Here is a 27423-nt window from a genome sequence, read left to right as displayed (position 1 = left end):
GTATCTTAGCATCTTCCTGTCCTTGTCTTAGCCTGAATGTTCCCTGTTTGGGGAGGCCTTTCTCATCCATCTAATGCGGTCCCTTCCTTCACAGGTGCTCTGTTGCACAACTTATTTTGTTTTCAGATAGTGTGTGCCTTTCGTGGGTGTGAGCTCCAGGAGAGCAATGGCTGACTTGTGACTTGTATCCCCCAGGGCGAAAGCAGTGTTTAATGTATAGTATGTGCTCAATAAATGCTTGTTGGGCAGATCTTTTATTTTTTAACACATTAGCCTCAAAACCTAAGTGTCTGGTCTCAACCTCTGAGCGGCGCTGGTCATGAACAGTACGTGTCAAGGAAAGATCTAGCAGTTCAGCTCTTTGGCAAGTATGACCCCTCCAACTCCTTTTAAAAAAAACGGTGCTCTGCCCCCCACTTGGAACTGAGCCTGCGGGGCTGGACTGACCTCTACTGACTCCTGCAGGAACTCAGCAGCTTGAAGGTGGAAAGCGTGATGAAAAGGACGGACAGGAGGCAGTTCAGAATCGTGTCCAGTCCCCTCCCCCCACTTCGCCCCTGCCCAGGAAGCCCTACCTGGTCTCTGATCTCAGCCTGAGGGCTGCGTGGTAGCCTGCTGCTCCCTCACCCTCCATCTCTACACTGAGTTCATCACACCAGGGTTGGGGTGGGAGAAAGAGCCTCGGAGTTTTAGTTGGTGATCCAAGGAAAAAATAAGTAACAGGAAGTCAGGAGATTAAAAAAAAAGAAAGGAAAAGGAAGATGGGTAACACGAAATGGCAGAAAGCAGTACCCTTTCTTTCCTTATTCCTCCCCGCCACCAAAGAAGTCCCCCACTCAAAAATAACAGAGCACACAGAAAGGAAAGTATAATTTATATGTACAACCAATACACCTGATACAGAAGAGGGGATGGGGACAGCCCAGGAGTGGGGAGTGAAGAGACTGGGAAGGGGGCAGCAAGAAAGTGAGGGGCAGCGAAGAGGAAGTAGGGGTTCGCCATGCAAACTGCCCCCCTCCCCGGCCCCTCCTGGGGGGGAGGGTATGCCCATGTCTCCCCAGCCTGCCCCCCGCTGTTTCGTTCTGGTCCCAAAGGCAAGGTCGTCCCCCTGACGAGGCCCCCTACCTGACCCACTCAAATGTAGTCCGTGTTCAGGCCTTCAGGAGGGAGGGCAGAAGTCCTCCGAGAACCTGAACCCAAGAGCCGGGGGCTCCCCCATGTCTGGCCTGTAGTATTTTCTCCCACCCTTTCTAGGTTACCCGGATCCCTAGAACAGATTGGGGAGCTCCTCTTTGGCTTGAGGGAGTATCGCCCAACCATTACTCTCTCTGTGGGGGGGGGGGGGTGGTCCTTGGTCCCTAGGGAGAGGGGCAGATTCCCAACACAAGATGCCGGTGCGCAGGAGGTAACAGCCAGTGATTCTGAGGCTTTATTCCGAGGCTGACCGGGAGTGGGCTCCCTCCCTTTAACTGTTCGCCCTCCGCATGGTGGGGGGGGGGGGGGAGGTAGGGAAGGAAACATGCAGCCACCCCTCCTCTTCCCTTCCTCCCTCTCTCAAGTCCCCCTCCTCTCTTCAGAGCTGTCCCCCCCCCGCCCCCCACAAAGTTCCTAAAGGCCAGGCAAGGCTAACCCCCACCTCCGCAGGGGATGGAGCTTGTACTGCAGGAGTAAAGACTGGGGAGGCTCCACCTCTTGCCTCCCCACAACCACATATCCAGAAGCCGTGTGTTGGGTGGGCGGGGGGGGGGGGGGGAGAAAGGGACTCAGAAGACCCTGCTAACCGCCTCCCACCCAGACCTCTTCGCACCAGCATGGCCTTCAAAGCGTGGTGGGAAAGGTGCACGGGAGGAGGGAGAGGCAAGGGGCCCTTCTTGAAGAGAGGAGTCGTAGAGAGGGGTGGGGGGGCTCCTAGCCCAGAGGTGGCCCCAGGGGTGGGGAAGGTGGAGAATTGGCCGCAGGTCCCAGAGCCTGAGCTGGGGGGCGGCCCCGGGCACGAGGCCTGGGTGATGGGCAGGCCTGGGGTCCGGTCAGTCGTCTATACAGATCACCTCCCCGGCTCGGGGCTCCTTCCGATCCAGCCCGTCTGACACCAGTGCCCCCACCATTTCCTTCTCCTTCTTCACCAGCACCGGAGGGCCGTTGGTGGCGGCTGTGTGGGAAGGGGGTGAGGAAGGGTCAATCCTGACTCCGCTCCCAGACATGGCTTCCCGCCCAGAGCACTTCACTGCTAGGTTACCTCGTGCCCCTTCTGATCTTCCAGGGTAGCAGGGGTGGGAAGACGAGGGCGAACCCCTCCCATGTTCCAACTCCATTACCCACCCTCCTGACTTCACCTTCTCTTCCCCAGAAGTAACCCAGACGGGGGAGGCTCGGGTAAGCAGGACCAAGCCACAGAACCACTGAAAGCCTTAGGTTTTTGGCAACGGGATTGGAAGGGAAATTAAAGGGTGGGAAGGCCAGAGCCCAGCACGACTCCACTCCGTGGAACAGTGGACACGTGCCCGCAAGCGGGATGGGCCGGAGCAGTAAACGGGCGGCTGAGCGGGGCTGAAGCTCGGAGAGGAGAACTGGGAAGAGCGGGGAGGAGTCCCCGGCTGACCTGTGATGAAGGACCCTGCAGGCATCTGGCTGTAATTGGCGCCTGCGGCGGCCAGGGCCCCTACGGGTGCGGCGCTGAAGGCCGCCCCGTACCCCGGAGGTGTAGCGTACGGACCCGGGGGGAAGGCCTGCAAGAGAGAGCAAGCCCACGTTAGAGGCGCCAAAGCCTGAGAGAGAAAAGACGCCGTAGGGTGAACACGGGTCAACTCCAGAACTACTGAGCGCGTGGCACAGACGCAGGGAGCCTCGAGGGTGGGGAGCGTGTTGGAGCAAGGAGGTTTTCCGCACGGTCTAGAGTCGATGGGAACGTGGGCAGGAGAGTGCCCGCGGGGAAAAGCGGAGTTGGGACAACGAGGGTTACCGGTGTGGGGTGAGGCTCCGTGCCCTTGCTGGCCAGCCGGCTGAGGATGCTGCGCTCGGACATCTGAAGGCGGGCTGCGATGGGGGGTATTCGGGACAGCGTGGCGGGCAGGCGGGTCACGTCCGCCTTCATGTCGCTCAGCAACTCCTCCAGCTGGTTCAGAACTGGGGCCCGGGCCACGGAGAAAGAGGGGCAAGAGAAAGACAGGGAAAGGGAGAGGTGGAGCCAGGAAAAGACGAGGAGTCAGATGGACAGACACAGTCAGAAAGACAGAGAGAGGAGGAGGTCAGAAATACCAAAGAACCAGAGGTCAAGAAAATGACAGAGTAGACAGAAAGAGTGACTCGGGGGGGGGGGGGGGGGGGGGGGAGAAAAGGCATCAGGTGAAGAATCAGAGAGACCAGAACACAGATGGAGAGAGAGGAAAGGAAACGGGATACGGAGAAAAGGGGGATGGGGGGGCGGGGGGGGCAGACATTGGAAGACACGGGGCGGGGAGTTGTCAGAACATCCCATACTGCAAGAGTGAGGTTTTGGGGGCGGGGAGGACGGGGAGGAAATAGTCAGGAGGTGTGGGAGGTGGTAAGTGGTGTCGAAGATTCGAGGAATCAGGGTTTTAATATGTAAGGGGGAGGGAGGTTAGAGGATCAGCGTTACAGATTCAAGGAATTAGAACAGGAATCAAGGGGGCCAGGAGTCAGTCACTACGTCAGACAGGATTAGATGGTTAGAGGGCTCTGGAACTTAATCTATTATCAGTAGGGTGAGAGGGTTGGGGAGAAAGGGGTGAAGGTCAACGGGGAGCTTCGTGGGGCAGGGTCAGAGGGTGGGACGGTGGCAGTTTCTCTCTTGTGGGGCGAGCGAGACGTGAGGAACGTGATTTCTGGGACCGGGGGGCGGGAAGGATTTTTGGGGGCTACACACAGGCCAAGGCCCCGGAGAGGGTGCTATTAGCGGTATGGCAGGCGTGTGGGTCAACGAAGAAGTTCCGCCCTGTGGAGGGGACGCGGCACAGTCTCACGGAGTTTGGGGAAGGGGGGAGGGTCCCTCCACTGGGCACTGGCGTGACCGCTAGTGGGCGCGGACGAGGGCTGGCTCGCACAAACCCTAGAGGCTAGAACCACGGGGTGGCCGGGTGGGTCAGGGTGGGGTTAGAGGTCAGAGGGGGGGGGGGGGTTCAGAAGGGAAAGGGGTCAGAGGGGTGGGAAGATTTTGAGGGGTGCGGGGTGAAGACTTACGCAGCGTTGTGGGCCCTCCCCCGCGCGGGGCCGCCGCGGCCCTTACCCTTGTGCAGGACGGCGTTGGCCGGCTTGTTCCCCGCCAGCGACTCCTTGGAGAGGTGCTGGTGGCTCTCGGCCAGGCACTCGGCCTCGGCGAAGCGGGCGTGGAGGGCCATGGCGGGGTGCGCCGGCTCCTGCGATAGGTTCAGGTAGGCCGCCCGCCGAAGCTGCTCCTCGATCACCAGCGCCTGCTCCAGGAGCTGGGGGCCCGGCGGGAGGGTGAGCGTGGGACGGTGTGGGGGCAGCGCTGCGGCCCCACGCTGCCCTCGCTGCCGGCCCAGAGCACCCCAGCCTCACACCGGGATGGACCGTGACAACCCAGCACGGCCACGAGGTCACGCTCCGCTCTGGGCCCCCGGCATCGCTGCCACCCTCACGGCGTCAACCTTCCCCACAGACCTGGGCCCACCTCTGACCCAACCCCCTCCTCAACGCTGTTCCTTCTCTCTCTGATCCCCACCTTGAACCTCCGGGCCAGGAACTTATTTTTCATCTCCAGGAAGTTTCCCTTATTGGCTTCGGTTTTAAACGGCTCATTGATAATGGCAAACTGAGCATCATTCTGGATGTCCTGCCACCGAGCGTAGCCATGGCTGCGACGAGGGAGGGGCCGTCAAGGAATTTAACAGGGATGGGCTGCGCTACGAACGCTTCTTTCGAGATGCCTGGGTGGCTCAGTCGGTTAAGCGTCTGACTTTGGCTCAGGTCATGATCTCGCGGTCTGGGAGTTCGAGCCCCGTGTTGGGCTCTGTGCTGACAGCTCAGAGCCTGGAGCCTGCTTCCGATTCTGTATCTCCCTCTCTCTCTCTGCCCCTCCCCCACTCGTGCTGTCTCTCTCCCTCTCAAAAATTTAAGCAAACATTAAGAAAATTTTTTAAAGACCAAAAAACACTCCTTCCCTTTGACCTGATCTCCCCCAAAGTGTGGCACGGCCCCCCTTCCCTGGGTGCGGACTCTTCTTTCTCTGTAACTCCCCTCTCCGGGCTGGGAGAACTGTTTTTTTTCTTGCGTTCGTATCAAAGGATACAGGACAATCCCAGCCAGCAGCCAGTAGTCGTGTCTTCGGTGCCAGATCTCGTTGAGTCTCCCCGAGGAAATAGCTGCCCGTTCCTCATTCTGCCACAGCGTGTGAAGCTCTGAGAAGCGGGCAGAAGACAGAGACGGGGCGTCAGGCCTCGGGGAACGGCAGCCGGGCGGAGGGGAGGGGTGTGGACAGCGGGAGGGGACAGTGCCCATGAGGATGAGCGCATCCCAGTGAGGAGCAGGCGGCAGGGACAGCCCCCCACCTGTGAAGCCGCCGTCTGCGATGTTGAACATGAACCGAGGCTTCTCCGCCTTCTCCTCGCGCCGCCCGTTGGACCGTGGCTCGTCCCGAGGAGGCCCCGGTCGAAGCTCCCGGTCCCCCTTCACATCCTCTGCTGGGGCAGACGGGGCAGAGCTCACACCTCGGCAGGGGCTCCTCCCAGCCCGGAAGACCCCGCCCTGCACCAGACAGGCCCTGGAACGGTACCCCCGCCCCCAGGACCCAGGCATTTGGCCCCCAGACTCCACCGCCCGATTCCCCAGGGACGCAGGTGTCCAGTGCTTCCGCCCATTACCTCTCTTGCCCAAATCCCCTGTCTCCCCCTCCGGCCTCTCCCTGTGTTCCTGTCCATCCAATGGCTTCTCCTCCCCCCTCTCTCCTGGCGTTGACTCTGTGGCTGTGGGAGGGGGAAGGGGACACGAAGGGAGGATGTCACCCTCATCCCCTGACCCCAGAAGAGGGAACTCCCACATTCGAAGCCCCTCATCAGCCCTAAGCCCATGAACCCACCTGACTTCTCTCTGTCCCCCCGGTACCCAGGTTCAGGCTCCATTTCTCCTGCTATTCCAGACACCTCTTCCTCTAGAGGAATCTTCCTTGGCTCCAGCCGCTCCCCAAGCGACGGGGCTGGGCTAGGGGCGTCGGCCTAGAAGACGACCATGGGGTCAGGATGAAGCAGAGATTCCGGACACCTTGACTGTCTCCTTCTCTGGGGGAGCCAGGCAGCCACACACCTCTGTTTCCATCTTCTCGATCTTCCTCTCGGGCTTCTCCTCCTGGTTTTCCGCTTCATCCTTTTCAAGAGGTGTCCTGACGCCATCTCCCTTCTCACTTGGAGCCGGAGTAGCTGCAGGGGGGAGGCAGAGACCCCACGCTGTCTCCCACTCCTCTGTCCGCGGGGCGCTGGCTCCCTGTCCACCCCTCCTGCGTCCCGACCCCCGTTACCAGGTTTGGAAATGCAAGGGCTGTTTGTGGCAGAAGCCTCCGGGGTGGTGGGAGACGTTTTGGTAGGAGAGGAGGCCCTGGAGGAGCGCTTAGAGTCAGCACTGGGGTCGGGCATCAGCTCGGGCATCGACCAGCGCCCGTTGATGTGCTCAAACTCCTGCACCTGAGAGGGGCACCGGGACCATGGGGGACAGGGGTCAGCTGCGGGCGCTGGACACACAGGAAGCTCAGCCCCGTCCGGGTCTCCTCTCCCGCCAGCCTGAATCCAGAACTCGGGGTCGCCAGGCAGAGGGGGGCGTGGGGCCTAGGTGGCCAGCTTGACCCTGGCCAAGGAGACGAGTACCTTCTTCTTGACGAGAGACATGACTCCAATTCGGGTCAACACTTGCTGGCGACTCAGGCCCTCCCGAGGGACCCCGTCAGCAAAGGTTTCAGAACCGTCTGCCCCGGGCTCACACAGATGGCGCATGAACAGAGACACATAGGCCCTGGGGAGCGTGGGGAGGGACGCAGGTTAGGAGAGCTTCAGGAGGGACCCGAGCAGCCAGCGAGGATGTCACCCTCATCCCCTGAACCCTAAACTCCCACGGTGCCTCCAGGGTGCCCCCAGGGGTCCTCCCAGGGCCGCTCAATCGCACCGCAACCAGCCCTCCAAACCCCACCTCCCGCCTCCGCCCCTCCCCTTGTGTCTCCACAGTCTCCGTGGCCTTGGTGCGTCCTTCCTAGGCCCCATCAGTCAGCTCTTCGTCCTGTCCACCAGCTCCCCTACCAAGTAAATGTGAGGCGAGGCCAGCCCGGGGCCAGGTTCCTGTCTTAACCACCTGCCCTGTGGGGGAGGAAGCCAGGCCTCTCTGCTCTAGGCTCGGCTGAGGGGAGGTGGGCAGGCTGAGTCCACGCCCCAGGAAACCAAGCCAGAAAACGCCGCGTGGCAGGGGAGCGTGATGAATCAGTTGAGTAAGGTCACATCACGTGGCGGCCAAGAGGAAGGAGCGGGCATGCACGGCTCGTACCCTCGCGTGCAGCTCCACCCTGGGTGCCCGCACTCACTTGAACTCCTTCTCGGTCTTGCCCCTGAGGTCCCGCACCAGCCACTGCGTGGTGAAGGCGTCCTGTGGTGGCATCCCCCAGCGCATCACGGCGTTGAGGAAGGCCTTCCGCTGCCGGGTGTTGAATCCCAGCACCTGAGGGTCGGGGCGAGCGGGCGGCGGGCCGTGAGCGTCCCGGCATCTCGCTTCTTGGTCCTTCCCCTCAGCGACTCGGCCTCGGTCCCCCACTCCCGGCTTCATCCTCTCCTTAAGGAACACGCGGGGGCCTGGGCCCGGCTCTCACCTCGATGTTGCCCCCAACTCGGGCCAGCAGGGGAGGCAGCGGCTTGTCCTTTTCGTTCCGGAGCTGCCTCTTGGACTGTCGACGCCCTGGGTGTGTGTGTGGAGGGGGAGGGTGACCTGGTTAGTGGGGCCCCCACCTCCTCCACCCCTCAGTCCTTCTCAGCACCCCAGGCCCACAAGACGCAGAACCCAGGCAAGGCCTGGGTCACGTGGCACTTTCAGCCCTACCAACCCAGCAGGCCTGGAAGAAGCCAGGCACGTTAACACCCTGGCAACAGACACTCGAGGCGAGCCAGGTTACCCGTGGGAATGTAAAGCTTTCTCGATTTTTCATCTAGCCACCTAAGCCCGTGTGATCACATACTCCAAATTTTAACAGTGGAGAGATCGTGGCTATCTCGTCCTTTTAGCGCGTCTCCAGAAAAGCACTTGTTTGCACAAAAGCAGGGGACTTAAGGGCTCCGGGAAGGAAACAGGAAGGGTTAAGGTGGAAAATCAGGAAAACAGATGCCACCTTCTGGACGCTCATCAAAGTCTTCATCTTCCTCCTCCGATCCCACGGAGTATTCGGACTGGTTGTCTGTGGGGAGGCAGCACAGTGGTTGGCGACGGCTCCCGGGATAAGCCCTTTCTGCCTGGAGGCCTCCCCTTCTCTGGCGCCGGGCCCCCTGGTGACGCCAGGTGACTGCCACAGTCTGACTCGGGGGCCACGTCCCGAACAGCGTGGTGTCCGCTCGCCGCTCGCCTCGTCCCTGCTCACCTCCGACTCCCGCAGGTCCTGCACTAGGCGAGGACCCCGGGTGCCCACACGGGGCCTCTGCAGCCACCAGCTGGCTGAGGCCGCCCACGAAGCCGCCTGGCCTCCTGGCAGGTCCCGCGGGCCCTTCCCAGACTCTTGCCCCTCCACGGCCCTCTAAACGCACCCCGGCCTCCAGACTCCTCCTCGGCCCTCTCCAGCTCCTCCGTCGGGGGCGGTCCTCACCTTGGTCCTCCTGAGCGGCGTCGTTGTAGTTGACCTGCTTGCGAACCCGCTTGCCCTTGCCGAGATTCCGGGCCAGGTCTTCCTGCTGTTGCTCGTAGTGGTGCCTCAGCAGCTTCTCCCAGTAGTCGGGGTCCACGTTCTCCTCCTGCTTGATGATCTCTCGTTCGATCTCCTCAATCTGAAGGGCAGCAGAACGAATGCTGGCAGCCTCCCTCTTCGCCCGCCCGGTGCTTGCCCCGTGACAAAGCCCCTGCTCCCCTGCCGCCCGGTTTCCTGGACTCTGCGTGAATGTCCCGGGCATCGCACACCTTCCTTCCTTCTTACCGGCGACGTGCTTCTCCTCTGCTCCCACCTGCCTGTCTCCTAAACCTCTCCTCCAGCGCCCTCTGCGTCCCTCTCGCTCTCACCCACAGCCACCGCAGCACCGCCTTCTGTGTTTATCGGTACTTTCTTCGCCTAAGTCTTCCGCAAAGTCTGCTCTCGCCCGTTAGGGAAACAACCTGTCTGAGGTCCGCTACTGCCCTTTGCTGGGTGCAACGGGAAGAGAGCACATAAAAGACAAGAGCGGAAGGGGAGCCTCCTACTTCGAGGGGCAATGAGGGACTCTACCCTTCAGAGGTGGCCCGGGCTACACAGCGTTGTGACCCCAAGCCTCTCACCTTGTCCTCCTCCCGCACCACGTACTGCGCCACCTTGAAGGAGCTCAGATACTCGTTCATGTTCTGCACGTCGGTGTCCTCGGTCGCATCCTGGTTCCGGTCCAACAGCCGCGCGATGGCCTCATTGTCGTAGTGAATCACGCTGCTGTCCTCCTCCTTGTTCTCCCCTGGTGGAGACCGGGAACGAGAGGGGACCCTGAGTTCCAACCAGAACCTCGGGCAGAACTTTAGCAAAGGGTCAGGGAAAAGCCCTCCAATCTGCTTCCTTTTCCCAGGAGCTCAAAGGGGAGAAGACCCTTTCCCCGGGAGTCTAGACATTTGTGGTTGTCTTCAACCCTCCGTGTAAGAAGAGAGGCCAAACCTTCCTCCCCAGGCTGCACAGGGGAGCGTTTCTGGAAGGGTTTCAGAAGACAAGTGCTCCCGTGAGGGCAAGGGGCTGCTTTCCAGAGACCACAGGAAAAGGTTCTCACCCTCGTTCTCATCCTTGAACAGCTCCTCGGTGCCGAACTTGAGGATGTCGTCCAGCTCCTGCTTGGACATGGAGCCCGCCTTGGAGCCCAGCCCAGGCCGCACCACAAGGTGGGTGAGCATCATCTTCCTCTTGGCCACCTGTGTGATGCGCTCCTCCACGGACGCTCGAGTCACAAACCGGTAAATCATCACTTTGTTGGCCTGGCCGATCCGGTGAGCACGGCTGAAGGCCTGCAGGGGCAAGGAGACAGTGGGGATGAACTGGGGTCGGGGGGTGGCAGGGCCTGCGACGCAGCTCACGTGCCTGGGAACGGAGGCTCATCTATTCCCGAGAGCTTCCTTTCTGACCGCAGGACACAACACTCTCTGCCCAGAGCCCACATTTCCCTGCTAACTGGGGCAGAGGCTCCAGGAGGCGAGTTCCCACCTGGATGTCGTTATGAGGGTTCCAGTCGGAATCGAAGATGATGACAGTGTCGGCAGTGGCCAGATTGATGCCCAGGCCCCCGGCCCGGGTGGACAGTAGGAAGCAGAACTGCTGGGCGCCAGGAGCTGGGGGCAGAGAAAGAGGTTAGGCACCTGCTAACTAGACACTCCTTGACCGCAGACAACCGCACCCCCAGCTCGGAAGCGGGGTAAATAAATGCCCGCCATGCCGGGAACCTAGGCACAGGAGGCATGGGCCTCGCCCGCAAAGTGGGGCCTAGGCCTCTCCCGCTCACCATTGAACCGATCGATGGCCTCCTGCCTCAGGGCCCCAGTGATGCCGCCGTCGATGCGTTCGTACTTGTAGCCTTCGTAGTCTAAGAAGTCCTCTAGCAGGTCCAACATCTTGGTCATCTATGCCAAGAGAAGAGGACGCAGTCTGGAATGACGGAGCAGCAGGATGGGCCCCGTCTTTACCCCAACCACGATCCCTCCACTTTCCACCAGCCCCGTCCCGTGCTCCACTGGTGCTGCCTCCCCGCCCAGTCCCTCTTCGTGTTCTTCAAGCCCCACGTTCTGGTCATACTTGCTGGGCTCAGGATTGTGTCTCCTGAGGCAGAGATTCTCCTCTGAGACCCACCAAAAGGTTTCGGGGAAACCTACGAATGCCCAGAAAATCTGTACATAACTGTCTGTCCGTGCAGATTTCCAGAGAGCGGACCTATCGCTTTCATCGGATTTGTAAGAGCTCTGGGCGCTCCTGTCCCGCTCCTGGCTAAGAAACAGTTCCGGTCCCAGGGACGACCCCGAGCAGACAGATGACCCACCCTCCGCCTCTCCCCATTTGGCTTAAAAGAAGCCGGCCGACGACTTTCCACAACCTTAGTTAAGAACAGGGATCAGAGGCCCAGATGAATGCAGCCAGACCAGACGCCCTCCAGGGTGTGATCTCCTAGCCTCTCATACCGTGGTGGCCACAGGACCGAGGCAAGGGACCGGCCCGAGGTCAGCACAGCTACAGACCGGCTCACCTGCGAGAAGATGAGCACTCGGTGTCCTTGCTCCTTCAGCTTTCGCAGCATCTTCTGCAGCAGCATAAGCTTCCCAGATGCCTTAATAAGTGCCCCACCCTCATAAGCCCCACTGGGCAGTTTGGGGGACTCCTGCAAAGGGAGGAGAAGGGAGGGGAAGATCAGGAAACCCGTCCCCGTGTTCTGACTGTGCCCAGAATGCCCAAAGCCCAAATCCAGCGTCCACGCCTTGCACATTCCCACTCCTCCCAGAAAGTCCGTGCCACGCCCCCCGCCCCGCCTCCACTCCCCCCGCCGCCCCGTTTTCAGAGAGCTAGCGCGCCATCAGCCCCCAGTGCGTGCGTCACCATAGCAGCCACAGGAAAGAGGTAGGGATGGTTGCAGCACTTCTTAAGGTCCATCATGATGTTGAGCAGCGACACCTGGTTCCCACCACCTCGTGAATTCAAGGCCTCAAAGTTCCGAGTCAGGATGTACTTGTAGTATTTCCTAAAGACCAGGGCGCGGAAGACACACAATAAAGGAGGCAGTGATGAGGGCGCCCTGGGTCGCCACGTCCTGGAAAGCTGCCACCAAACCCCAGCCCCGGGTCCAGGTCACCCGGCTCTCCACTCACTTCTGCATGGGACTCAGCTCCACCCGAACGATGAGCTCTGTCTTGGCTGGCATGTTCTTAAAGACATCGGCCTTGAGCCTCCGCAGCATGTGCGGCCCAAGCAAATCATGCAGTTTCTTAATCTGGTCTTCTTTGGATATGTCAGCAAACTCCTCCAAGAAGCCTTCCAGATTGCTAGCAGCCAGAAGAAGATAAGGAACTGAAAAGCCCATCAGGTTCTTTGCCCCTGACCTCAGGCTCCATTCTTCACTTGGATGAATCCTCTGCCCACTCAGGTTCCCCGTCCCTCCGCTTCTCACCTCTGCAGACCGCCCTGCTGAGTCACTTACTTAAACCTCTCGGGGGTGAGGAAGTTAAGCAGATGGAAAAGCTCCTCCAGATTATTCTGCAATGGAGTCCCTGTCAGCAGCAACTTATGATCTATCTTGTAGCCATTGAGGACCCTGAAAAACTAGAAAGTGGGGCAAGGAAAGGCAGGAGAACGGGCCCGTTAGTGGCAAGTGGTTGGACCACGGTATCCACTTTTCCGGTTCCCTTTAGGATGAGAGGCCCCGAATCCCCAGTCTGTCCCTCTCTCCCCACCGGAGGTCCCCAGGCATCTTGCCTTCCGGGCCACAGAAAGTCCAGAACTTTCCTTTTTATTTATTTATTTTTTTTTTAAATTTTTTTTTTTCAACGTTTTTTATTTATTTTTGGGACAGAGAGAGACAGAGCATGAATGGCGGAGGGGCAGAGAGAGAGGGAGACACAGAATCGGAAACAGGCTCCAGGCTCCGAGCCATCAGCCCAGAGCCCGATGCGGGGCTCGAACTCACGGACCTCGAGATCATGACCTGGCTGAAGTCGGACGCTTAACCGACTGCGCCACCCAGGCGCCCCCAGAACTTTCCTTTTTAGAAGTAGAGCAAAACTCTGAGCTCTGGGTATCTCGCTCACCTTGGACTGGTTATTCTTGAGCCGATGGGCTTCATCCACCACAAGGCAGGCCCAGCGGATGGAACCGAGTGCTGCCTGATCAATGGTGATCAGCTCGTACGATGTCAGGAGCACGTGGAACTTCACCTGGGCCTCCCTCTGCCAACACAGCCATTGTCCGTTCGGCTGCCACCCGACACCCAGGCGCCTAGACCTCCACCCCTGTTCTTTACCAGACACCCCATCCTGGCCGTGATTGCCAAAGAGGAGCCAGACGGCCTGCCCTCCAACTTTGACTCCACGCAGGGATTACTGAACGTGGCCCCCGAACCACCAGCACATGGCCAGCGAGGACAGAATGGACGCCCTATGTCTCCAGGATAGGAGAGCAGAAGCGTGAGAGTAAGTGGAGGAAAGGAGGGAGAGCGCCGAGAAACTAAAATTGGGGTTGGGGCAGAGAAATAACAGAGCTGAGGCTCTTAGAGAAGACAAGGTCGAGGGGCCTACCTTCATCTTAAAAGCTTTCTTGCCACCTTTGATGGCGTTGTCTTCGAAGGAAAACTCGTTCTCCCGAATGATGGCCCGGCTGTCCTTGTCCCCCGTGTAGGTCACCACGTAGAACTTGGGTGCCCACATCTGGAACTCCCGCTCCCAGTTAATGATGGTGGAGAGTGGGGCGCTCACCAAGAAGGGACCCTTCGTGTGGCCCTGGGGGTCGAGGGTAGGGGGGACCATTAGTCCGGACGTGACCCCAGTCCTCTGGCTGCCACGCTCCTCCCTGCCATCCTCTGCCCTCGAGGGCCCTCCACTCCCCGCTCTTCCCCTCGGGGGCCCCAGCATCCAGCACCTCCTTATAGAGCGAGTAGAGGAAGACAATGGTCTGTATGGTCTTGCCCAGCCCCATCTCATCAGCCAGGATGGTGTCGGTGCCCTGAGCCCACGAGAAGCGCAGCCAGTTCAAGCCCTCCAGCTGATACATGTGCAGCGTGCCTCCCGTGGCCGTGATAAACCGTGGCTGAGTCTCGTATTTCACCGTGGGCTGCGGAGGCAAGGGGTCCGGACACTCAAGGGGACGGTCGGGGCCCCTCGGGTCCTTGGTCTCCTCCGCCCTCGCCCTGGCACCGACGTGGAGGTGGACGACGACTCCCTCCACTAGGCCTGAGCCTGTGAACGTTCTAGTCTCCAGGACCTCCCCCTCGTTCCTGAAAGCCAGCCCCGGCAGCACGACAGAGGTGGCTGGCGGCGGGAGAGCCCTGCGTGCTGCTGCTTCCAGCGGCTTCCTCGCAAACTGCCAGAATTCCCAGCCACTCCCGGGACAAGGCTGGACACCGCAGGGAGGGGCTACCGCTCAGAGAGCTCGCAGAAACTGGGCAGTCCTGTCCACAGCCCCTGGGAAACTGTCCATCAGCGTGGTTCTAGAAACGGGAGACGGGCCAAGTGGGAGGACTCACGTCATTCGTAGGAGAGCTGGGAGGCCCGTCGCCCTGCAGCTCCTTCTTCTTCTTCTTGTACTTGCGGGGCTGGGCCGGGTCCTCCCCCATGATTAGTTCTCTGGGGACAGAGCGGGTCTGAGCGAGGCCCGCTCCTCGAGTGTTCGCCCTCTTCTGCACCCCTCCAGACCTACATCCCGCTTCCCCTCAACCTGACTTCCTCACGTTTCCTTTCCCCCAGGCTCCTCACCATCCCCCCTTAGATTTCACCTCCGGAGCCAACCCTCCCCCGGCCCCAGCACCCTCTTCCCCATCACTCGGGATCTTCCCTCTGTTCCTCACGCCGCCTCTTTACCGGCCCCACCCCGGACAACCCCGCGCGGGCTCCCCCTGCCCTCACGCCAGGTGGGGCGCCCGTCCCTACTGTACCTCCGCTCAGCCTGAGGGTTAGCGTTCACGCCCCGGCCTCAGACTCCCTCTAGCCCACGACCTGCCTCCCTCACCGGTGTCGCCAGTAGCTCTGCTTGTGCTCCTCGTATTCAGGGATGTTCATTTCATCTTCCTCCCACGTGGACTGGTCGTAGGGCAGGTCTCTCCATTTCACCAGATAGTGGTAATTCCCCTTTTTATCCACACTGTGGGGCAGAAGGCCAAGAGGGGGAGCAGGAGGAGAAAAAGAACATGGACCAAATAGACGGAAATCGTTAACCAACGCGGTCAGCAGCAAACACGTAGCATCTGTTACCTAATCCTCAACGGCGGGACACTGCAGGGGAACTCAGGATGGCCGAAGACCGCCCTAACTCTTTCCGGATGGCTTCTTAACGATCAACTATCAGGGCCGTCTGGGTGGCTCGGTCGGTTAAATGCCTGACGCTTGGTCGCGGCTCGGGTCATGATCTCGTGGTTCGTGAGTTCAGACCCCACACTGGGCTCTGCTGACACAGCGCGGAGCCTGCTTGGGATTCTCTCTGTCCCTCTCTCTCTCTCTCTCTCTCTCTGCCCCTCCCCATTCGTGCTCGCTTTCAAAATAAAGACTTCAAAAAAAATTTAAAAATCAACTATCAGAAAACATCCCTGGGCTTCTATATCGTTTGTTCGACTCATCGGTATCGACTGAACGCCTATGAGGGGTGAGGCACCGTTCCGGGCAGGGGCGATCCAGCAGTGAACAAAACAGACAAGTGACCCTGTTCTCACGGAGCTCACATTCTGCCGTGGAAGGCAGCAACGAAATGGGTGAACACCTAGAATAACGCCGGGCGGTAACAAGTCCCGGCAAGAAAAGACTGCTACTACAAACAGTGGCCTGGCTAAACCACGTTTTCCACGTTTGCTTTCATGCCACGACACCCAGACTCGCGTGTCATCAGATTAGAGGCGACGACAGAAGAGTCGCGCCCGCCCGGACTCTCCTCCTGGTCTGTCCCATTGAGGACACAGGCCCAGAGGGAGTCATCCAGCGGGAGCAGGCGTTTGGTTCCCGGACAAATACGAACGCGGGGCCACGGCCGCCACCACGAGCGGCCCAGCCCGGCAGGCCTGCCCACGGGCCACAGGCTCACCTGTGGTTGATGATGCGGTGGACGGTCATCCACTCCGGCTTGATACCAAAGCGATAGTACTTTTCCTCCATCTCCGCGTAGTGTGGGTCCTTCACCTTGCGCTTGTCACTCTTCCCGTCGTCCTCGCCAGAGCCATAGTCCAGCGGCGGGGGCTCGTCCATGTCGTTCTTCCGCTGGTAGTTCCGGTACATCACCAAGTGGAAGATTTCCAACTGATGGGACGCAGAGGACGGGGGAGAGACGGTCCCGGCATCCGAAGAGGACAAAGTGGGGGGGTGGGGGGTCAGGGAAGGGCCCCGGGGTGGGGGGGGAGCGGCCCGGGGAAGGGACTGTGAAAGAGGGGGCGAGACACGCGGAAAGCCAAAGCGGGAGAACGGACAGTGCGCGAGGCAGGACGGGCAGGGCCTGGCGAGGGCCTAACGAGCAAAAGGACGCAGGGAAGAGGTCAGCAAGATTGAGGGTGCTGGTAACACGTGCTTACAGACACAGAAGGAGAGTGAGCTAAGGCAGGCTAGGTTTTCTCGAAGGAGGAGAGCTAAGGGAGGCCGACGTGGACAGGATCGGAGAGCCAGAGAACCACACGTGGAGACAACGGCAAGAGGAGGGCCAGAGGCCTAGCGTGAGGGCGCGCGAGGGGTGTGGGACCGCGGCGGCGCCCGAGGGGCGAGCGAGTGACAGCAGCGGCCAAGGGGGTGACAGGAGGGGGAGAGGAGGGGCCTCGTACCTGAAGCTCCTTGGCCCAGGAGCAGTGCCAGTAGGACAGTCCCACCCACTTGACAAAGAACTCTCGCTCGGATCGGCCTTGAAGGGGGCGGGGGGGTGGGGCATCCGGGTTCCCATCCGCCTGTTGGGGCGCCGGCACTGACACGGGTGGCTCCCCCCACCGCCAATGCAGGATCTTCTGCACGCGGCCTTTCAGCACGGGGCACTTGGGGGGAGACACGCGCGAGGAGGAGACACAGAGGCAAACACAGCCCACCGTTAGAGCGGGAGAACAGGGGTCCCACAGGGGAGTCAAAGGGCAAGGGGGGGGAGGGGAGGGGAGAGGAGAGCGCCGGATGTCTGGGTCCCAGAGGGGGGAGAGGAGTCAGGCCGCCAGTAGACGCTGTGGGGCGGGCGCACTCACTGTGCATCGGGGACACAGCCATTCACCGTTGGGGATGTCAGGCAGGGGCGGGTTCAGACAGTGGATGTGGTAGGAAGAAATGCAAGCGTCACAGCACAGGAGCTCGCCGCCATCCTTGCACACGCGACAGTACTCCATGTGGTCGTCCTCCTCCTCCTTCTCCCCTTCCTCCTCTCCCTCCTCCTCGTACTCCTCCTCCTCCTCCTTGGCCTCCCACTGGACCCCCTCCTTCTCCTGGGAGGCCAGGGACAGACAGAGACAGGTGGAAGGAAGGAAGGACGTGAGCGGCGAGACGGGAAGCCAGAGGCCAAGACGGGCCACCTGAACCCTAGAGGCGCAGAGGAGGTGGGTGCGAACGAAGGGGCGGGACACCTCAGTTTCCGAGGCCGTGGATTCGGGTGGCGGAGGCGGAGGGGGCGAGGAACCAGGATCCCGGGACCTCACACATCTGGCACCGAACAACCCAAGCATCGGGGGGGGGGGGGGGGGGTGCGGGCAGGAAGAAGATGGGGGGTGGGGCTGGGGTCCCCGAGGGCACCGCGTACTCACGCAGTGGGGGCAGCTCCATTTGCCCTCAGGAGCCCGGTCAAGCTCAGGATCAAGGCAGACGAGGTGGTAGGCACGAGGGCAGGTGTCGCACAGAATGATTTCCCCGCCCTGCTGGCACACCTCACAGTAATCCTGGTGGTCCGTCTCGTAGCCGTCAACCTCGTCCTCCCCGGCCACTGCGGGACAGCCCAGGACTGCTGCGCACACCAGGGGAGGCACGGGGCACGGAGAGAGAAGGAGAGAGGGAGGACGGGGAGAGAGAAGGGTTGAATAAAGGAGACAGCGTGGAAAAATGAAGATCACGGACGAACGGCAGGAAGGCAGGCTGTCAAAACCACACACACGGCGAGCACCCCTCACCCTTCTTCTTCTTCCTCCCCGGCCGGCCTCTCTTTAGCTTCTTGGTGCGGACAGGGCCATCAGGCCGGCCCGAGGCGCTGTGGACGCTGCCGCTGTCCAGGTCTGACTCCTCAGCCTCGGGTTCGGGGCCCTCGTCGCTCTGAAAGACATACTGCCCATAGCCCCGTGGTGGTCAGGGAGGCCGGCTTCACGCCGCTGCCCGCCCCAGGCCTCTGGCTCCTGTTCCGGCTTCCCTCGTGGACCCCTGCGTCCGGACCCCCAGCCCTGGACACACACCCCCTCCTCCCCAGTGCTCAGCGGACTTCAGGGGCCGCTCACCGAGCCTCCCTTCTTCCGCTTGCCACCCAGCAGCCCTAGTTTGATTTTGAGTGGCGCCATCTTCTTTCCCCGAAGCTTCTTGCGTCCGTCGGGCACTCGGGGGCTCTTACTCCGCCTTTTATGGCCTGGACCTGAACGAGGAGTGGGGTGAGGGAGAAAGAGCAGAGGTCACGACACCCTGGAATAACGGAGGTCACGGGGGCCTCTGGTCTCCCTGCAGCCTCTTCCTGGAAAGCGTCTCTGCGGTGACAGTCAGGGCCAAGGAGACAAGACAATCGTACGCTCTAACCCGAGGCTGCGCAGTCGGGACAGCGGGGTGACCGCTGTTCTGAGCGAAGAGTTCCTCACCTTTGCCCTCTTTGGTTTTGGCTCTTCGGATGGGTGGGGGCTGGGTATCAGCAGAAGGAGGTGCTGGGAGGGTGGGGGGTCCGGAAGGTGCTACGGGGGCGGTCGATGAGACGGCAGCTGACACCTGCTCAGCCACAGCTGCGGCCGCCGCCGCCGCCGCCGCCGCCACGGCAGCTGCCGACCCCTTGAAGGGGTTGTTGGCACTGAACTCTCTCCACTTGGCCCCAAGGATGGTCATCATCTTAGACATCGGGATCTTAGGATTCTTCTTCGCAATCAGGGGCCTGGAAACATAGAAGCAGAAGACTCGGAACCTTCCCAGATGGTCCGGGAACACTGCCATTTCCCCTCAGGAACCAAGTCTGCGAACGAGCTAGAGTTCCTGGGTGGCAAAAATACGGCCTGTTAGGAATGAGGTCACTTTAAGCTTTTTGTTTTTCTTTTTACATTTACTTATTTTTGAGAGACAGAGTGAAACGGAGCACAAGCGGAGGAGGAGCAGAGAGAGAAGGAGACACAGAATCCGAAGCAGGCTCCGGGCTCTGAGCAAGTGTTCGGTACAGAGCCTGATGCGGGACTCGAACCCACGAACCGTGAGATCATGACCTGAGCCGAAGTCTGACACTTAGCCACCCGACTGAGCCACCCAGGTGCCCCAGGAATGAGGTCACTTTAAAAGTAAATAAATAAGAAGCTTGAAAGAAAAAAAAATAAACAAATATAAAAAAAGGGAAAAAGAAAACAAATTCGCGGAAAATAACAAAGGATGAAACAAACAAAAAAAGATGTCAGTAAAGATACTTAGACTATCTGACAGTTCATAAAACACTTTCTCATGCATCATGCCTTTCATACTCAAGATAATACTGCATTGCATGTGGGGGCACCTGGGTGGCTCAGTCGGTTAAGTGTCTGACCTCGGCTCAGGTCATGATCTCACAACTTGTGAGTTCGAGCCCTGCCTTGGGCTCTGTGCTGACAGCTCAGAGCCTGGAGCCTGATTCTGGGTCTCCCTCTCTCTCGGCCCTTCCCCAGCTCACACTCTCTCTCAAAAGCAAATAAACGTTAAGAAAAAACTATTTTTTAATGAATACTGCATGTTGCCAAGATCCTCTGCATTTCTCTAGTAAGCTCCAGGGGCCCTGATGAATGGGTGCCAGCAGGTGGAGCCCAAAGGGTGGCAGGTGGAGCTCTGTGGTGGGGTGTTAAAGTCTCATGAGGACACAGGTGACCTCGGTGATCACAAAAGCACTGTCCTAAGCAGTGAGGCAGGGGAGACACAGTACCGAGGAGAGCTACCCAGTATGGCACACGCCCCGGAGGGGCCGGGGCCGGCGGGGGTGGGGAAGACCCTGAGAGTGCCCTGGGCTTTCTTTACCCCAGCAACTCCCCGCAAGACCCCCTATGAGGGACATGGTGTGCCGGTGCTGATTTTACAGCTCAGAAACTGAACATTAAAGAAGAAACTGGGCCCCAGACGGAGCCAGGACCTGTACCCGCAGAGGACTCCACTATTTAAAGCGCCTGCTCCCTGGAAGGCCTGTCCGCTCTGGCCTGTTCTACTTGGGGAGTCACTGAAGCTCAGCTTCCCCAGCCAGCGACGCGTTCTCCATGCTCACGGGGTCCTGAGGAAGGGCCGGGGGCCTGGATCACCAGGCAATCGGGCCACACTGATATTCTCTCTGAGCCTCAGTCTAGAGAGAAGTGACTCGGGAAAACTGGGTCTGTCGGCCCTCGCTGTGCTCTGTCGCTAGAGAGTTTTCTCACCTAGCGCAGGAATGACACCTGCCCCACCCCGTGCAGGGGTCCTGCCTGCGGTCCCTGGGTCTGTAGGAGTCTGGGACATCTCTGGAGTTCTGTGCGCAGTTTTGTGTGTCTGCGCCGTGCATTTCTCTGGGGAGCAGTTTCTTAGCCTTTATCTGACTCTAGAGGGGTTCAGGGCCTCCCTAAGTGAACGCGTCTGGTCACCAGGACTCGCCAGCCCTCCCGCACCTCATGAACTGGCTGAAGGCTTTGTAGTTGGTGAGCGTGTGGTAATCCTCCTCGGAGAACACGTGCTCCACATCCTCCAGGCCCCAGGTCAGCAGCAGAGTCGCTGACGACTTCTGTTCTACCTGCTGGGAGACACGAAGCTTCTGGGAGGCAGGTGCTTCCCCAGCCCCCACGCTGGCCCCCCTCCCCCGCCCCCACCATCCCACCGACCCACCGGCCCTCCAGCCCATCCCCGTACAGCCTCTCCACTGCGCACCCCTCCTTGCGGCCCTCCCTCGCTCCCCGGGCCTGTCCCCCTCGCTCCCGAGTCCCACTCACCTTTTGCCCCCCGTCGCCCTCCCCTTTTTTCCGCCGCTTTGTCTTCTTCTCCTTTTTTTCTCTGTGCTTCCGTCTCCGTTTCCGACCTGGTCCGGTTCCATATTCACTGCCTCCGCTCTCTGACTTCTCCCGGTACTCATCTCGCTCAGAGCCAAATTCCTCCTCACTGTCCTAAGGGAGGGGAAGTAAAAATAACATTTCTCCAGTCCCACCACGTGCCAGGAACTGTTCTTAGCACACAACGTGCACCGTGTCTCTTTTCGTCTTCCCGACAGATCCCTGGAGATAGTAACTCGTCTATTTTTATCCGCTTTTTTTTTTTTTTTTTTTGGCAGATGAGGAAACTGAGGCACGGACAACTAAACAAGCCGCCAAGAAGACACAGAACTACCAGGCTCCCGTTGGCCTCCGCAGCCTCTGCTCTCAACTGCTACTCCCTGCTGCTAAGGCAAGCCCGGGGGCAGCTGGGCTCTTACTGGGTTGTAGGGAGTGAGGCTAGTCAGCCCCCCCACCCCCGCCGCCCCGTCCCCGCCATCCAGGAGCTCCAGGCCAGCAAGAGCGGGGAGGGGCGTCAGACCTCCCTGAGTTCAGGATCCCCCCACCCTCCATAATGGGGACCAGAGGTAACGTGGGTCTCCGAGAACAGGTCTGCCGAGCCTGGCTGTGGAGACGGGCGTCCTCGACACTTACGAGCTTCTTGCGTTTTCGGGGCTTCCCTGGCTTGTTCTCCTTCTGCTTCTTGGGTCCTCGTTTTCTCTTCTTCACGCCCAAGGCCGAAGGCAGCAGCCGAAGGTCGTCCTTATCTTTGGAGCGGAGAGCACCAGAAACCCTGAGCCTCCAGTCTCGGCGGCCCCTAGACCTCACCCTCCCTCACCTCTTCTGTTCCCAACTCTCCAGGAACTCGGCCATGAACTCCTCCAAACCTTGCCTCCCTTCGCTGCATGCGCACAGAGAGTGCTTCGAGTACTCTGGGGCGCTTGGGTTCTGAATGGGAGGTCAGGGGTCAGGAGGGAAGAGCAGCCAAACCACTCCCTCCTCTCCCCTCCTACTAACAAGGGAGCAGGCTCTAGGCCATGGGCTCTGACTGTGGCAGGTCCTTTCAGACGCCGCCAGGGCCCCTCCTGCGTTCCCCCTCGCTCAGCCAGCTGGCATCCTGCCCGGGAACCGGGGAAGCCATGCCCAGCTGCTGGCCTGGCCTGACCCCAGCACTTGGAGTGGGGAGACACAAGCTGGCAGCTCCCTAAGCCAGATGCTGAGAGGGGAGAGCCAAAGGTGGACACCTGGGTTCTCACACTAACACCCCGGGGCCCTCACATCCTTTTTGCCACGAGGGAGGCCTCTATTTATGTTTCCGCAGACGATCGCCAAGCCTCCTGTCACCCCAACACAGCCTTGGAGGAAAAGCAGTCCTCGCCAGTCATTTTCACGTCTTGCCCACAGGACCGCAGTGTCTGGCTCCTTCGTCACACCCTAACCCTACGAAAGTCTCCACAACTCCCTGAACATTCCTCCTCTTCCCAAGTAGCCTGGAACCCTCCCTCAGATCTATTTCCACACCCCTGCTCTCTTAGAGAACTCAGGGGCCCCACCCTTTGTCCCCTGGTCTCACCCGTAGTCTCCAAATTTAGTCCCATTCACACAGAAGCCGTGAGGGAGACCCAAACAAAGATAGGAGACAAAGACACACCCTGCACGTGCGTCCTCCAAGGCACCAGCACTCGAACGTACTGGTGAGCGCAAATCCAGAGGACAGCCTGTACCTGCAAAGGGCTAGGTCCCTGGCTTTCTCCCCAGGCAGGGGCGGGGTGGGGGGGGTGCTTCCCTGATGCTCCCCCCCTTCTCCATGACCCCTGCCAGTCTGGGGAAGACACTGATGGCCTCCCTCCCCCCCTCCAGCAAGCACCAGCCTAACCAGCCAGACCTGTCCCAGCTGGGCCGAGGCAGCCATGCAGGAGGAAAGCCTGGGCCTGGGCCTGGGCCTGGGCCTGGGCCTGGCCCAGCCCCTTGCTCTAGGACACACAATCCTTCGTGGCACAAGGGCCAAGGGGGAATTAGCCACAATTAACAGGGCTTCCACTGCCTCAGGATCCCAGCACCTCCTTCCTCAATGTCACTTGTCCTCAAAACATCCCGTGTCCCCCTGGTGCAGGGAGGCATTCTAGGACGGGGCTGGGGGCGGGGGGAGCCCGTAAAGGGCCCCGGGGGGCCGTGAAGTCCGCTTGCGGGCTGGAGTAGGAAGTCACCGAGCCGCCCTGCCCCGTGGCCAGCTCGCCCAAACCCCCCCCCCCCCCATTCGTGGGTTAATGTGAACATGGAAACGGGAGGCCGCCGGGGCGGTGGCGAGGGCAGGCCAACTGGCTCCGCATCAGGGAAGAGGCCCCGGGCCGCCACCCGCCCCGCCGGGGATGGGGGCACCTGCCCCGGGACCTCGCCGCCAGTTCACCGCACTCCCCGCCCCGGCAGGAGGCTCCCGGACTCGGGGTGGGGGGGGTGGGGGGGAGGACGGCGGCGGCGGGGAGAGGCGGGGAGCAACGGCGAGGAAAGGAAAGGGAGGGCAATAAAGCAAATCCAAGTCCCAACCTCGGTCTCAGCAGCCACTCAATGCTGGCCCGGCGCCCAGACTCTCCCACACCCCGGCTCCGAGCCCGGAGCGGGCGGGGGCGGAGGGCGGCGCGCGGCGGGGGCGGGGCCAGGCGCGCCAGGGAGGCGGGAGGGGGGAGGCGGGAGGAGCCAGGCCCCGGGCCGCGCCTCCCGCCCGCCCCGCTCCCCTCCTAATCTCGCCATCAATCTCTCACACATATATTTATTTTTTCTCAAATTCCCCTCCCTCCCCCACAACGCACCACCATAATAGGTCTGTTGCACATGCGTACTGCACGCAGGGGGTGGGTTTGTATTTTCAGACCTTTTGCAAAGAAACTACCAGAATTTTCCGCACCACCCACAATCATTCCCCACCCCCACCCCCACGGAATCACATCTATATATTATGTTATATTATTTCTCGAGACTTGCCAGAAGGGGGAGGGAGAAGAAATGAGTTTTTGGGCTTCCTGCTCCCTTCCCCCACCAACACGAGCGCTATTATTTTAGACGTTTAACAATGTAAGGAGCTGAGGGGGGGAAGGGATCAAACTGGTCTTGGGTAAGAATGTAAAACAAAATGGTGAGAATCAAAGCAGAATGAAAAACAATAGACCTCGGATACGTCCAAAGTCATATTCTGGAGAAGGCTGAGGGGGGGCGGCCCGCACAAATTTCCTTCGAGGAGGCTTCTTTTGCCCACACTTCAGGCAGACAGAAATAACGAGCGAACTAAAAATATTTTCCCCAAAGTTTTGCCTCAGAAAGTCATCTGGGGGGTGCATCTGGGTCACTCCTTTGACTCGGAGGGCTGGGAGGGGGAGGGTAAGCCAGCCCTGGGAGAGCGGGGAGGTGGGTTTTCACTGCAAATACAAATTTAAAAAAAAAAAAAATTTTTTTTTTGACGTTTCTCCTCGGCTATTCGGAGAGCAGGGGGGGAAAGGGGGAGGGAGAACTGACACAAAGACCCACCTCGACCTCAGATTCTTTCATGCTCCTCTGTCTCCCGTACCCAAATCCGGGATCAAAGACACCCGAATGCCACATTCCAAGTTCGCAGTACAAATAGGTGAGAGCCGCCAGTGCCCTAACACAACCTGACATCCTTCCTTTCCCTCTTCTTAGCTCGTCTGCTGTGTCCCAGGCGCCCCCCTCCCCATGATTCTTTATTCCTTTCCCCTCTTGCAAATCCCTGGGTTCTCTGGGATAACTTTCTAAAAACTTTTCCCTTTTTCAGACAAGCCTGGGGTGGGGGAGGGTCCTGTTTCCATCAGACACGCAGTCTCCTGCGCCCCCCCCCCCAAGAAGGCACCCCACCCTCCCTCAAAGCTTGTCTCAGCTCAAGGGGAACATTTGCTACCTAAACCACGCAGATCCATATGACAGTTTTACAAAGAGCGTGATGTGAGACGTCTTGAAGTTTGGTGCATTTGTGCTTCATGTCACCCAGGGGCCTGGGGGTGTGGATGTCCCCTTTCAGCCCCAAGCAGAAAACGTGAACACCCTGAGGATGCTCCCCTATCCACAAGAAGATTAAAAATCAGTCCACTAGGAGGGTGGTCTGAGGGGGGCCACTGCTGTCTCCCCCCCCCCCCTCCATGCGACGCGGCAGTCTGTCCCTTCCACCACCGGTGGAAATGCCCAGAGCGAGCCGGGGGACTTATCCCGGGGGAGGGGTGCTGAGTGACGGTCAAGCTGCAGAACAGCTGGGTGGGCAGTTCACGCCCCCCAGCGTGATCAAGGTGCGGGTGGTTTCCGCGAGAGAGTGAGTGACAGTGAATGGCAGCCACGTGAGAGTCACAGCTGGGCAGCTCGGCCACCCCAGACTGCCGGGGTCACGCTGGGCACCCCCCCCCCCCCCCCCGCACTTGACACAAAAGAGCCCGGAGCAGACTGGAGATAGAGGGGGTGGAGTTGGGGGCATCTGGTTTCTCAGGCACTCTCCCCTCGCTCCCCAATCTTAAAGGAGTGCTCTCCCTACGGCGAGCTGGGGGGGGGGGGGGGGGGCGGGAGAGGCGGTAGGCTCAGGTCTGACTCCAGGAAGTGGTCTGCCTGGAGTGTGGCCACCACCTGCCCCTGGTCGCCAGCCGCCCACAAACATTCACACGACCCCTCCCCCACGTGCCACCGCACGCCCCGGAGTTGGCGGGCGCTGAGGTCCCCGCAGGTAGGGGTCCGACGGACACCGACCCCCCCCATCCCCGTCTCCCCAACTCCTGGGGGGGGGGGTGGCACCACGGTCCGCTCCACAACACGCGGAGAGCCCCGGTTACCTCAGTGCCACCCCACTCCGGCCGGAGCTCGGGGGGCGCCCGCGCGGCCGCCCCTCCCCCACGCGCCCCTCCTCCACGCCGCCGTCCGGCCGCCAGGGTCTCCGCGGTCCCTCGCTCGGCCAGGGAGGGGGCCCTGGCTTCGCCGCGGCCGTTTCCTGCCTACCCCCTCCCCGCCGAGGGTAAAAAAAAAAAAAATCTCCTCCTCCTCCTCCCCCGAAAGCCGCGACCGAGTGGCCCGGTCCGCGCGCGCAGCTCGCGCCCAGCGCTCTCCAGCCGGGGCGGCGGCGGAGACGGCGGCGGCGGCGGCGGGCGGCGGGCGGCGGCGGGCGGCGGCGGCGGCGGGGGGGAGGGGTGCGGCGGGGGAGGGGAAGAGGCCTGGCCCCGCGGCCGCCCGCCGCCGCCCGCCGCCGCCGCCGCCGCCCCGGCCCGCCCGGCCCGCCGCGGGGCCACGGGCCCGACACGGCGCCCCGGATTCGCCTCGGCTCGGCCGCGCGGTGGGTGCCTCGCCCCCGCCCGGCCTCGCGCGCCCGCGGCTCCCGCTCGGGCTGGGGGGCGGGTGGGGGGGGAGGCGGGAGTCGGGGCGGCCGCTTACCTGGCGGCGGGGGCGGCGGCGGCGGCGGCGGGGGCAGCGGCGGCGGCGGCGGCGGCGGCGGGAAGAGGTGGCAGCCGGGGGGGCTGTGGCGGTCGCGGCCCCGGTCGTGGCCCGGCCCGCGCCCGAGCACTCCCTCGTCGTCGTCCTCCTCGTAGTCCTCGTCGGCCGCCTCCACCTCCTCCTCCTCCTCGTCGCCCTCTTCTTCCTCCTCTTCTTCCTCCTCCGACACCACCATCTCCTCCTCCTCCTCCTCCTCGTCCCTCAGAGGGGAAGCCATCCTGTGGCTCTGGCCCCCCCACCACCCCCCCACCCACCGCCCGCCCGCCTCCCCCACCGCTACCACCACCACCTCCTCCTCCTCCTCCTCCTCCTCCTCCTCCTCCTCCTCGGCGGCGGCGTCCTCCTCCTCCTCCCCACCGCCTCCCCCAGCCCCCCAAACCCCCGGGCCACCCCCCTCCAGACCCCCCCTCGGGGCCGCCGGCTCACGAGGGGGGCCGAACCACCCCCAAAAATTGTCTTGGAAAAAATTGAGAGACTTTCCCCCCCCCTCCCCTTCCTCCCAAGAGAACAAGAAAGGGGGATTAAAAAAATATATATATATATATAAAAGTTTTCGACTTCTCTCGGCCCCCCTCTCCGTTGCTTTAAATATATTTAAATTCTGAGGGGGGCGCTCAGAAATATTTCTCAGAGCTGAGGCACTAAGATGGCCGCCTTGAAATTATTTTTAAAACAACCCCCCCCCCAGCACCGCCACCCCCTCCATGAAGAAAGGGAGAGGGGGGTAAAATCCCCTTTTAAAACAAAATGGCTGGCTTAATATTTCATTTTTCGCCCCCCCATTCTCCTGCCTGTTACACCCCCATCTCCAAGCCCTTACCCAGAAACCCACAAATTTCTCCCTTTTTTCATAACTGATTAGTGCACAGATTAATAGAGATATTTTCCTTGTGTACTGTGTGTGTGAGAGTGTGTGTGTGTGTGTGTGTGTGTGTGTGTGTGCGCGTGCGCGCGCGCGCGCGCGCGTGTGTGTGTCTGTGTGTGTGTGTGTGTG

The 27423-nt window shown here is 60.6% G+C and overlaps 2 protein-coding genes and 1 non-coding gene across 14 annotated transcripts in view; 1 reads left to right on the top strand and 2 right to left on the bottom strand.

The window, feature by feature from the left end:
- Positions 1 to 857: 857 nt before the first annotated feature.
- Positions 858 to 26664, bottom strand: CHD3 (chromodomain helicase DNA binding protein 3). Of its 12 annotated transcripts, none has more exons than XM_047832979.1 (40): positions 26370 to 26664; positions 21612 to 21724; positions 20922 to 21092; positions 20604 to 20728; positions 18612 to 18895; positions 18264 to 18394; positions 17946 to 18096; positions 17586 to 17782; positions 17037 to 17270; positions 16635 to 16838; positions 15911 to 16122; positions 14849 to 14980; positions 14367 to 14466; positions 13763 to 13954; positions 13423 to 13623; positions 12937 to 13074; positions 12330 to 12451; positions 12001 to 12174; positions 11732 to 11873; positions 11385 to 11516; positions 10650 to 10767; positions 10355 to 10479; positions 9927 to 10158; positions 9457 to 9623; positions 8798 to 8975; positions 8330 to 8395; positions 7817 to 7902; positions 7535 to 7668; positions 6831 to 6975; positions 6488 to 6650; positions 6277 to 6389; positions 6053 to 6188; positions 5838 to 5939; positions 5526 to 5657; positions 5267 to 5375; positions 4700 to 4832; positions 4198 to 4439; positions 2960 to 3123; positions 2600 to 2726; positions 858 to 2149 (listed from the first exon to the last, which is right to left on the bottom strand). In XM_047832979.1, the coding sequence occupies exons 1-40, from the start codon at positions 26644 to 26646 to the stop codon at positions 1909 to 1911; spliced, it is 6345 nt and encodes a 2114-aa protein (XP_047688935.1). In that variant the 5' UTR covers positions 26647 to 26664; the 3' UTR covers positions 858 to 1908. The 12 variants fall into 12 exon arrangements, with proteins under 12 accessions (XP_047688935.1, XP_047688941.1, XP_047688936.1 ...); XM_047832985.1 differs by having other exon boundaries at positions 4244 to 4439; XM_047832980.1 differs by having other exon boundaries at positions 5526 to 5654.
- On the bottom strand, positions 7262 to 7401 carry LOC125152261 (small Cajal body-specific RNA 21). Its single transcript, XR_007147117.1, has one exon. It is a non-coding gene; the product is annotated as a small Cajal body-specific RNA 21 (non-coding RNA).
- NAA38 (N-alpha-acetyltransferase 38, NatC auxiliary subunit) overlaps positions 26178 to 27423 on the top strand; it is a 28288-nt gene continuing 27042 nt past the window's right edge. The window contains exon 1 of the mRNA XM_047832997.1: positions 26178 to 26271. The gene's annotated coding sequence lies outside the window, so the exon portion shown is untranslated. The remainder of the gene's footprint in view (positions 26272 to 27423) is intronic.

The sequence above is a fragment of the Prionailurus viverrinus genome, chromosome E1 (assembly GCF_022837055.1).
Source record: "Prionailurus viverrinus isolate Anna chromosome E1, UM_Priviv_1.0, whole genome shotgun sequence".
In the NCBI taxonomy this organism is placed as follows: Eukaryota; Metazoa; Chordata; class Mammalia; order Carnivora; family Felidae; genus Prionailurus; species Prionailurus viverrinus.
This window is presented reverse-complemented; position numbering and strand designations above follow the sequence as displayed.